General features: G+C 56.8%; 1 protein-coding gene across 3 annotated transcripts; it reads right to left on the bottom strand.

Annotated features, from left to right (window-relative positions):
• Positions 1–612: 612 nt before the first annotated feature.
• On the bottom strand, positions 613–8,000 carry LOC142821627 (zinc finger protein RFP-like). Of its 3 annotated transcripts, none has more exons than XM_089771080.1 (8): positions 7,467–8,000; positions 5,448–5,543; positions 4,797–5,027; positions 4,574–4,654; positions 4,475–4,497; positions 3,643–3,755; positions 2,629–2,688; positions 613–1,727 (listed from the first exon to the last, which is right to left on the bottom strand). In XM_089771080.1, the coding sequence occupies exons 1-8, from the start codon at positions 7,881–7,883 to the stop codon at positions 1,216–1,218; spliced, it is 1,533 nt and encodes a 510-aa protein (XP_089627206.1). In that variant the 5' UTR covers positions 7,884–8,000; the 3' UTR covers positions 613–1,215. The 3 variants fall into 3 exon arrangements, with proteins under 3 accessions (XP_089627206.1, XP_089627204.1, XP_089627205.1); XM_089771078.1 differs by lacking the exon at positions 4,574–4,654 and adding an exon at positions 3,351–3,452 and having other exon boundaries at positions 7,467–7,999; XM_089771079.1 differs by lacking the exon at positions 4,574–4,654 and having other exon boundaries at positions 7,467–7,998.
• Between the last annotated feature and the right edge of the window lie 1,795 nt (positions 8,001–9,795).

Below are 9,795 nucleotides of genomic sequence, written 5' to 3'. Positions count from 1 at the left end.
TACACGTTATCGGTTTGGTTTTGCTGCTCAACATCATTGCTTATTATAGATCTTCTCACACAACCGTAGCCACTGGAGTGTTCTCGTGAGAGACGTGGGAGGAAAAGGGGCGGCCCACTCCCAGGGCCCATTGACGGTGTATTCCCCATTCAGTCTGGGCTCAGAACGAGACGTGTTTGATCTGAGGAGAGTAAAAACCCCTCGTGGATGGGGGACGTGGCTCAGCTGATTCTCAGGCATCTAGGAACAGGCTGTTTTTCTAATTCGGCATTTTTCGACTGTGTTGAAACAAACAAAAAACAGTTTCCCTCCAGCTGTACCGCAAAGAGCATTCTGAAGAGGTGACCTCGGGCCCTGTAAATACCTTGCCAAGCTCCAGCAAGACGACCAGACTACACCAGGTAACCAGCACAGTGGGCCCGTCAGGATTTCCCTGCGGTGCAGTGTGGCTGTGCCCCACCTGCTACAGGAATCCAGTGGTGACATGTGATTTGTTTTGTTTTGGAACATGCCACAATATAGGATCTCTAATAGCAGCATTCTTCAAAGGAATGAAAATGCCCATATTAAGGGAAATACCCAGATGGACTCAGGGAGACAGGCTGAAAGTCATTTTTCATAGGCAATAGAATTGAAAAACATTTATTCAAAAGTTAGCTGTACAGAAGCAAGAAGTCTTCTGTTTAAATATGATTCTTCCTGGCACACGCCCAACAAGCGCCCATGACCTCAGTGTTGGTGCACGAGATCAAACTCACTCGGCTCAGGGAGGGAAAATCTTAGGGGGACACAGGTTACAAGTGCTGCCGACTGCCCCACGGTCACAGGGGAAGGCAACTTTGGCTCCTGTGGCTGGAGCTCCGCCTGCAGACCCCAGTGAGATCTCAGGACACAGACTGGTACAAATCGCTCCCTGCTGCTGCGCAGCTTCCAGCTTCCCCCATCCCCCAAACCCTAAATGGTTAATTCTGTGTCCTGCCACCCCCACCTCTGCCTGTCCCCAGCCCAGTTGTTAATTCTGCCTGTGCCCAGCCCCCACCTCTGCCCCTGTAGCAGCCCAAAGGAGCCTTCTCCTTACCCCTCCTATCTCTGGGGCTGCAGGGAGGGAGGGGGAGGAACTTTCAGGCATCGTAGAGATGAGGGGCCAGGGGTTGGGTAATGGGGAGTCCTGTGAGGTCACAGAGACTGGGCTGTGTGAGGCCAGAGAGGCTAATTTCAGGGACACAATCTGAGCTGGCATTTCCACCCCACCCAGAGCCAGGGTCGGATTCTCTCCTCAGGGAGGGAGCCCGGCGGGAAAGTGAAGATCGGGACCTCGGCACCAGCATCGATAAATGTCACCTGCCCCCGGTCACAGTCCAGACAAACCCGGATCCTGCGGGGGGGGCTCAGTAGCAGGGGGGTCACAGGGGAGGTGAGAGCCCAGAACTGAACCCCCAACCATTGCACAGCCCAGATCCCCCCCTCAGGGCTAAGGCTGATCCGTCCCTTCCTGCTCACAGACTCTCTGGCCACCCCCACAGTCCAGTATCGCCCATCCCCCACCTCCATCTCCCAGCAATGTCTCCCCGAGGTGAACCCCTCATGGCCCAGGACACAGGGCCAAGTGTCAAATCTCTCTGGGTTGTGGGGCAGTTGCTGCCGTGGAAGTTCCCATCTCACACGTTTCCCATCCTCAGACAGGACAAGGTTGGGATTCGCCGTGTCTGGATCCAGAGTCACAGTCGCTGGGGAGAGAGAATCAGGGCGTGAGGGGCAGAGCTCAGCCCTGGGGGCGGCTGGGGCCATTTCTCACCCTCCCCAGCAGCCCTGTTGTGGCTGGGACAGGCCTGGGCCCCAGGGAGCTGCCTCTGCCCTGGGCCCTGAGACTGAGCCGAGCTGTCACTGCAGCGCCTCAGCCTGGGCAATGGGACCCGCTTCATCAGCTTCTCATTTGTGTGCAGAGGCTGCAGACTCCTGCCCCCCAGCTCGGGCTGCTCCACCCCCAGGGCCAGGCCCAGAGCAGGAGGGTTCAGTGGGGGGGGAGGGGACAGAGGAGGCAGGTTCCAGCTTTAACCCCCAGAGGGAAACTCCCTCCCCTGCTGCAGCCTCCACCCCCCCGCCCAGGGCACAGAGGGGAGGGGGCAGCGCGGGGGAAGAGCCGCCTCACCCCAGAGAGCAGGGCCTGGGCATTAGTCACCCCCAGGGCAGTGGAGGGTCCAGGGCTCCTCAGGGCAGCCGGGCTCAATGGGGGGAGCCCAGCTCTGGCTTCTGGCCTGGCCAGGGGCAGGGCTCTGGGGAAGGGGATCTGGGGTGGGGTCACTGGGAGGGGCCAGCACAGGGCAGAGGCTGGTGCCCAAGGAGGGGCTGCGTTGATCAGCTGCCCCGACACAAAGCGCAGCCCCTGCCTGCAAAGCCCCTGCCTGCAAACTGTGCCCATAGTGAGAAGTGGGGGGGGAGGGGTCCGACCATCCCATTTCTTAAAGGGGGCAGGACACGGCTCCTCGTCCTTCTGATTCAGTCCCCTGGGGCGCCTCACCACTCAGTGGGCAGGTTTGGGGCTCTGCCTGTCGTGGTCGCTGGGGGTTTGGTGGGTGACTTGAGCTACAAGCTCAGGAAGGTGTTTTCAGTCTCCACTCGAAACCTCACCCTGTCTGAAAGCTCCCAGGGACTTTCCTCCTACTCCCTCCAGTGCCGAGGGCAGCATGTCTGGTGAGGGAAGGGAGAAGAGAGGGGAGACTTCAGGAGTCCGTATTGCCCAGGACATCCCCAATCCTAACACACAGACCTGGGTTTTCATTACAGCAGAGACACAGTTGGGTACGTCTACACTGCAGAGAAGATGGAGGCTGCGCCTGTTGATCTCCCAGGGCTTGAATTAGCAGTTGAGTGAAGACAGCTAATCGCACTGAGGGGTGCTCGTGTCAGTGCTCATAGCCCTCAATTCATGAGGAGTAAGGGAAGTCGGACGGAGAATGCTCTTCCCTTCTCTGTCTGCTGGCAACAGCCAAGTTAAGCTACATCAACTTCAGCTACTCAATTAATGTAAGTTGTGTAGATGCACCCTCAGGTATTTAATATAAAAGGGTCTGAAGCCTCCTACTTCATCCTTCACTCAGGCCTCTCCCAGCAAAGGAACCAACGTCCCTGCAGCCTCGCAGCCAGCCCAGGACAATGTGTGAAGAGATTCGCTTTCTCATCAACATCCCTCCTGCCCTTCAGACTCCATAGGGTTTGGCTCATTCACTTCCTGATATTTGTCACAGCCTAAGCCCAAATCCTGCCAAGATTTTGGCCTCCAAGTAACTTCATCCACTTGGGTCCCTTTGACACTAGCGGGAGGTTCAGAGTTTGTGAACTCCTGGCTGTACCTGTGAGCCATGGGGTCTGGGTACTCAGCGTCTCCACAGAGAGCAGCACGGAGCTGGGCGTGTTTCTGTCCATGTGTCGGCCATTTCGTGCTCCAACAGTCGCTGTTATTACAAAGTGGCTTTTGGAACAAATAAGGTTCAACCCGAGTGTCTGGGACACAAGTGGGAGCCATTCTCACCTCACAATTCAACAGAAGCCTCATCTAACAAGGAACCAAATGACCAGCATCGGTCTCTTTCCTTGGCCTCAGACACTTCACTCACTCTCCCCTCCCCCGTCCCTTCCCGGTACCTGTGAACTGACTCAGTGTCTCCGACAGCGCAATCGTTTGCCGGGAGAAACCCCTGACTCGCTCGTCCAGTTCAGGAGAAATCTCTGGCGGCTGGAACGGCCCCGTCTCACACCTGGGGAGAGACAACGTTACATGGTGACACTGCACCGAGTGACTCAGTTCTCCAGCTCTGGCCAGTGAGTCGCTGCTCTGCTGGGCCTGGAGTTCGAATCCCTCCAGTTCTCCCAGCCCGAGAGCAGGGACAGCGCAGCCCTTGGCCCTGCAATGTCCCCTCAAAGGTCCCATGAACAGTCTGCAGCTCTGGCCTGGGGAGACCAGCTGGGGGACAAAAGGGGAACTGAGTCTCCATGGCCAACTCGCCCCTTGGCCTCCAGGCGCTGAGGGGCAGGAGGTTCCCAGGGGAAGGGCTGTAGGAATCTGCCCACTAGGGACTAGACTGAGACACCAGCTCCCCCCTCCCCAGCCCCTTCCCACAGGTCTCCAAACAGCCCTCGGGTGGGACAGACTCTGGGTCCCTGCTGCCCTGGGCTGAATGTGCCCAATCCCCAGCAGTGATAGGCCCATGTCCCACCCCACAGCCCTGAGGCAGCCAGTCCCCAGGGAGGTGACAGCTCCAGGAGACACTTGAGGTCAGACTGTGCCCTGAATGGGGAATTCCAGAGTCTGCTGGGCCAGGGGAGAGCCGCAGGCTGACGCTGATCAGAGATTTGTGCCCAGCCTGTGACCTTCCCCTCACATCCGGCTGCAGGGCCCTGGGGAGATGTGGTGCCAACATCAGCTCCAAGCTCTTCCCCTGCGCTGTGCAGTGTGAGGGGAGCGAGAGACACCTACCTGCTCAGGGTGCTTCTCACGTCCTAGAGGGGAGAGAGAAAAAAGAATCTCAGCCCCATCCGACATACACACGGGATCCAGGGAAGGGATTTTGGATACATGGAGAAGAGAGGCCCCAGGGCCATGGATCCCCTGAGCGAATGGGGCTTTGCCATCTCCAATAAGTCTGTGCCTGTGACTCTGCAAAGCACAATAGTCGCTCACATGGCAGCAACGCACCCGCCGAGTTACACCCAGATCTGATGGCTGGACCCCAGCGCTTGTGATTCAGGAGCCTCCCTTCCCTGTGTGGGGAGCTGGGACGTTTCTCTCCCAGTCTCACCTGCAGGAATTCACTTGCTGGCTTCTGACACGTCCCCTCCAGCTCACCGATCTGCTCACTGAGACGAGAAATCTGTGCAGAGAGTTTCCTGACAGTGTCAGTCTGGAGCCTCCCAATCGCCTCGTCCAGCTTCTCCAGCCGGGCCAGCAGGAGTCGCTCTTGTTCCTCCAGGAACTGCCGCAGCTGCTGAAACTCGGCCACAATCATCTGCCTCTCGGCTTGTGTCTGTTTCTGTGTGAAAACAGGGAAAGGGCTGGTCAGGGGCATGGGCAGAGCCTGAGAACCTGTAATACCATCTGTGGGTACTAGGCTGAGGCATCCCTCAGTTTCCAGTTTGGCCCTCCTGTCCCTCTGGAAGGGACGGTTCCCTGCCTGCCATGGGCAGCAAGTTCTGTTATTCTTGGGCTCTGGGAAATCACACCCAGAGCAGCAGGGGACAGAACTCAGCACCAGTGTTCTCTTTAATCTTCTCCATCCATGTGTGGAATAAATTTGTCAATGTGCACTGAGACATGTACATGTGCACCACCAGTTGAAACAAAATCTAGCTGTGAACATTCTGCGAATCAGCTGGGCAGCATTTGAATCTCTCCTGAGCTGCTGCCCAACATTCAGACCTGCCCCTGCAGGTCCATAGCCACAGGCACCTACCAGACACTCCTGACTTCTCCCCTCCCCCGTCGCTTTCCATCCCAGCAGCTTTTCTCTCTCTTCCCTCAGAGTCTTCAAATGGGCCTGGATTTTCCCCTGAGGAAACAGAAATGAGCTGGGAGGTTTCATTGTGAGGCTGAGAGGGGTGGGGAATGGGGCGTTTTCCCACCCACAGCCCCAGTGACTGTTGGTCCCAGTCGCTGTGTGACATCAGGGCCCCCAAGCAGATGAAACCTTATTAATACAGCCTGGGAGTGTGTCAGAATCTGTCTGTTACCGAGGCAGGTTGAGTCTGTTTAGTGGTTAGAGAGAGAGCTCAGTTATCGCCACGCGTTGTTGGTGTGTGTGAAACAATTGGCGGTGCAGCCCAGGACCGGCCCTGACTCTCACTGGGGGTGAATCAACACATCTCTGTGTGAGGGGATTGAAATAGCTAAGTGATGCCAAACCCAGGAGCCACCAGGGTTTGAACAGGGGCTGGGAGCTCAGCTCTGGGGGCTGCGCTGGTTGGACACAGCTGGGCTTGGCACCAGGGCCAGCCCATTTGTTGTAGGGAGGCTCAGCAGAGCAACGTCAACGGGCCCCTGGGCAGATCACCAGGCTCTTCTGTCTCCCCCACTTCCCCATCTGAGGGCGTGAGGAGGCCTTTTGTCCGGCTTTACGCTGCACAGTCCCAGTTCTGTGGGGCTCTGTCCTGCCCGGTGGGGACTCAGCCCTGGCCGTGGCTTTGTCCAGTGAGAAAGGGACAGGGGGAGACTGAGGCTGCAGCAGGAGGGGGCGGCACCTCCACGCAGAATGACGTAGGCGGGGATGGTCTGACGGAGGCAGGGACAGGCCCACAGAGGCCGACCAAGCATTGAGGGTGGGTCTGGGCAGGTAGACGTGAGCATTCCTGTGCTCTGGGAATGGGTCAGTGGCCCCCGTAATTAAACAGGCTGATTTGTAGTAAGTAGGGTTCAGGTTTGCCCCAGCACTGCCCTAAACCCTTTTTAGAGCAACGCCCTCTGGGCAGGTACCCGCTGCCCCAGTCCCTGGTACAGCTCCCGGCAGCAGTGCATTCTGGGAGATTCCCACAGGCTGCCTGGTGGGACTAACGGAACCTCGTTGGCTGGTCCGTGCCCAGGTACCCACTGGCACAGGTCAGACCGGCACCGGGCAGCTCCAGCCTGGGGGTAGTTCTGCTCCAACCCAGTCTGATCCCAGTGGTGCCTGCCATCGCCCTGAGCTGCCTGGAGTCCTGTTGTGGGTGGACTCAAGACACTCCAGATCCCACACAGTGTCCAGCCCAGTGACCTCCTCTAGTGCCGGCCGCAGCATCTGAGTTTAACCCCTCCTGGAGCATCCCAGGAGTTCAGCATCCCCATGGGAAACCTCCTCTCCTTGCTGGGCCTGGGCCCGTAGCAAGGCGTCTTTCCCTCCTAACTCAAACATTTCAGCACCAAGGCTGAGATATCAACATGGCCTAGTGGTTAAGCTCATGGATGGGGTCTGGAGAAACTGGGGTTCCATGCTGAATTCAGCCACTGACCCAGTGAGTGACTCATGAGCCTTTGTGCCTCAGTTTCCCTCTCCACATTTTGTCTACCTAGAGTGTAAAGTGCTCAGGGCAGGGATTGTCCCTGGCTGGGTTTTGTGCAGAGCCCGGATCTCACGTGGGGTCTGTCGGGGCAACTGTGATGCAAATACAAGTATCAATAAATTCTAGCAATAAATCTGTAGTAACAGCCGCTTGTAACCCCCCTTCTCCAGTCTGAAGGCAGAACAGTCCCATAGCCAGCCTGCTGCTGACCCATACCCCTCCCATTGGGTAACGGCCCCGGGGCTGGGTCCAGAAGGATTCCGCTGAGCATCTCAGAGAAGTTTCTCTCAGCCGGTGTCTTTAAGGACTTGCTCTGTTGCCTCAGTTGCCCCTGGCCAGAGCATTTCTTTTGTCACAGCCTCTCCCAGGAATAGTCAGGGAAATTAGCCAGTGAGTAAAACCCAGAGTAATTCCCAGCAGAAAGGGCAGCAGCTCCCTACCTTGTACTCCTGGGCAGCCTCCGCTATGGGCAGCACCGTGTGCGCGCGGTGAGCCCGGGACTCTCTGCAGATCACGCAGATGAGGTCTTGATCCTCCTCGCAGAACAGCTTCAGCGCCTCCTGATGCTCCTCACACACCCCGTCCCCACCCGCCCCCTTCACTGCCTGCAGGCTCAGCTGTTTGACTAGTTCTACCACGTTTGCCAGCTGCCTGTTGGGCCGGAGTGGGCCCTGCTGCACCGGGTCCCTGCACTGCGGGCAGGAGGCGGCTGGGTTGGGTCCCTCCCAGCACCGGCTGAGGCAGGTGCGGCAGAAATTGTGCCCACAGCCTGTGACCACCGGGTCTGTGAAATACTCCAGGCAGAGAGGACACGTCGCTTCCTCCTGCAGGCTTTTTACAGGGCTGGCTGCAGCCATGGCTCCTCTGGGCGGGGGAACAGAGACAGTTTTAATTTCCTGAACTCAGCCTTTGCCCCGCCTCCAGCAACAACTGGCTGTGCCCCTCCCTGGAGCTGACTCAGGCTGTTTGCTGGATTGGAAGGAGCCAATGAGGACAACTCAGCCCTGGATGCTTTGTGAGCCATGTCCCACTAGGGCTCTGGCCCTGGCACCCACCCCTGGGCTGGTGTGGAGGGTTCTGGGGCATCACATGTTCCCCGGAATCCACCAGGCTGGGCTGATCAGCTCCCAGAACTGTCCTGTAAGGAGTGAGAGTGAGGCTTGTGCAGAATTAATTGTGTTTGATGTGTGATGTGGACACACAAAGTAATAGTTGAGTATTTGTGTGTATCTAGTTACATGCTCCCAGTTGCACTGTTTTACCATGTTCAATTTTCACAGCAGTGGGAAACGCTAGGGGGAGGGGCAGGCAATATTTGGCTCAGACAGTAACTATTCAGTGACACTGAGACTCAAGGAGTAAACTCTTTATTATTAAACCACAAACTGTCAATGTGACTCTCAAGACAGACTAATTCAAGTCCTTAAACTCTAAGAAGTTCTCAAGCAGCCTCAGTTCTCTCTGGGCCTGTGTGTAACTTTCAGTTCCTATGAAGGGAAAGATTTTTTCCTCAGTTTGCGAGTGGACAGTGAAATCGAGGTTCGCTGGCTTCTGCTCCCTCCAAGCCCAGTGACATTCAGGTCTCAGGCCAAACACTTATTCCAGCTGGAATCCATGTTTCCAGGGCCTGATTCTGACATGCGCTAAGGCTGCTCTGGCTCGTTCTAAAGGAGCCTCAATGTCAATAGCGCTGCCGATATTAATGACTTTATGGGTCTCCCACACAGGAGTGACCAGGCTGGGTCCGACCAAAGGCCCCTCCTGCCCAGTGTCCTGTCTGCTCAGTGGCCAGTGCAGGTGCCCCAGAGGGAATGAACAGAACAGGGATCCCCAAGTGAGAGCCCAGGACACTTCTGTCAAAGCCCCATGGGATGAAGTGGGAGGTTCAGAGGGAGTGTGGCGGGCTCACAGGGAGGGCTGTGGGGGGCCCCATAGGGAGGATTGTAAGGGGCTTGCAAGGGGGGCTGTGGGGTGGGGCTCATGGGGGGGGTGTCACGATTGCACGGGAGGTTGTGGAGAGCTCACAGGGGGGTATCACGATCGCAGGGGAGGTTGCGGGGGGCTGGCAGGGGGTGTCACGATCGCAGGGGAGGTTGCGGGGGGCTCACAGGGGGTGTCACGATCGCAGGGGAGGTTGCGGGGGGCTCGCAGGGGGGTGTCACGGTCTCAGGGGAGTGTCACATTACCAAATTGGAGGGAAGCAGCCAGATCGCTGCTGCACCCCTAGGTGGGGGTGTTGGCCCCAGAAATTGGTATAAAGGGAGCCATGTGGGGTATTGAATGGGAGCTTATTGTTTGTTGATTTTATGTACGCTATTTATGTGAGTGTATAATGTCTGTGTGTGTAGGTAGGAATCTGTAATCTGTGTGGAAGCTGAATATTTCTCTGAATGTGGTTAAGCATTGCTATGGACAGGCTGAGTAGCGAAGCCCTGTGGGACAATGGCTCTCAATGGGCTATGGACACACCCAAAGAATGGGATTTGTCATCTGAGAGCAGCCAGCAGGGAACATAGAGATTGGCCTCTGACCAGGTGACTTGCTGCATACAAGAAGAGGCCAGGAAGGAGGTATAAAGAGGCCATGCGGTCGATGCCATTTTGTTCTCAGCTCAGCACTTCATCCCAGAGGCAGCATTGCAGGGATCGAAGAGCCCAGAAGACCTGTGAACCCATCCTGATCTTAGGATGTGCAATAAGAACTTTTAAACCAGCAGCTGCAACATCTCTGCTAGAGCCTGCATCGAGAACTGGGAGATTCGGTGCATGT

Source organism: Pelodiscus sinensis, chromosome 19 (genome assembly GCF_052426305.1).
Source record: "Pelodiscus sinensis isolate ZL-2025 chromosome 19, ASM5242630v1, whole genome shotgun sequence".
NCBI classification, from domain to species: domain Eukaryota; kingdom Metazoa; phylum Chordata; order Testudines; family Trionychidae; genus Pelodiscus; species Pelodiscus sinensis.
This window is presented reverse-complemented; position numbering and strand designations above follow the sequence as displayed.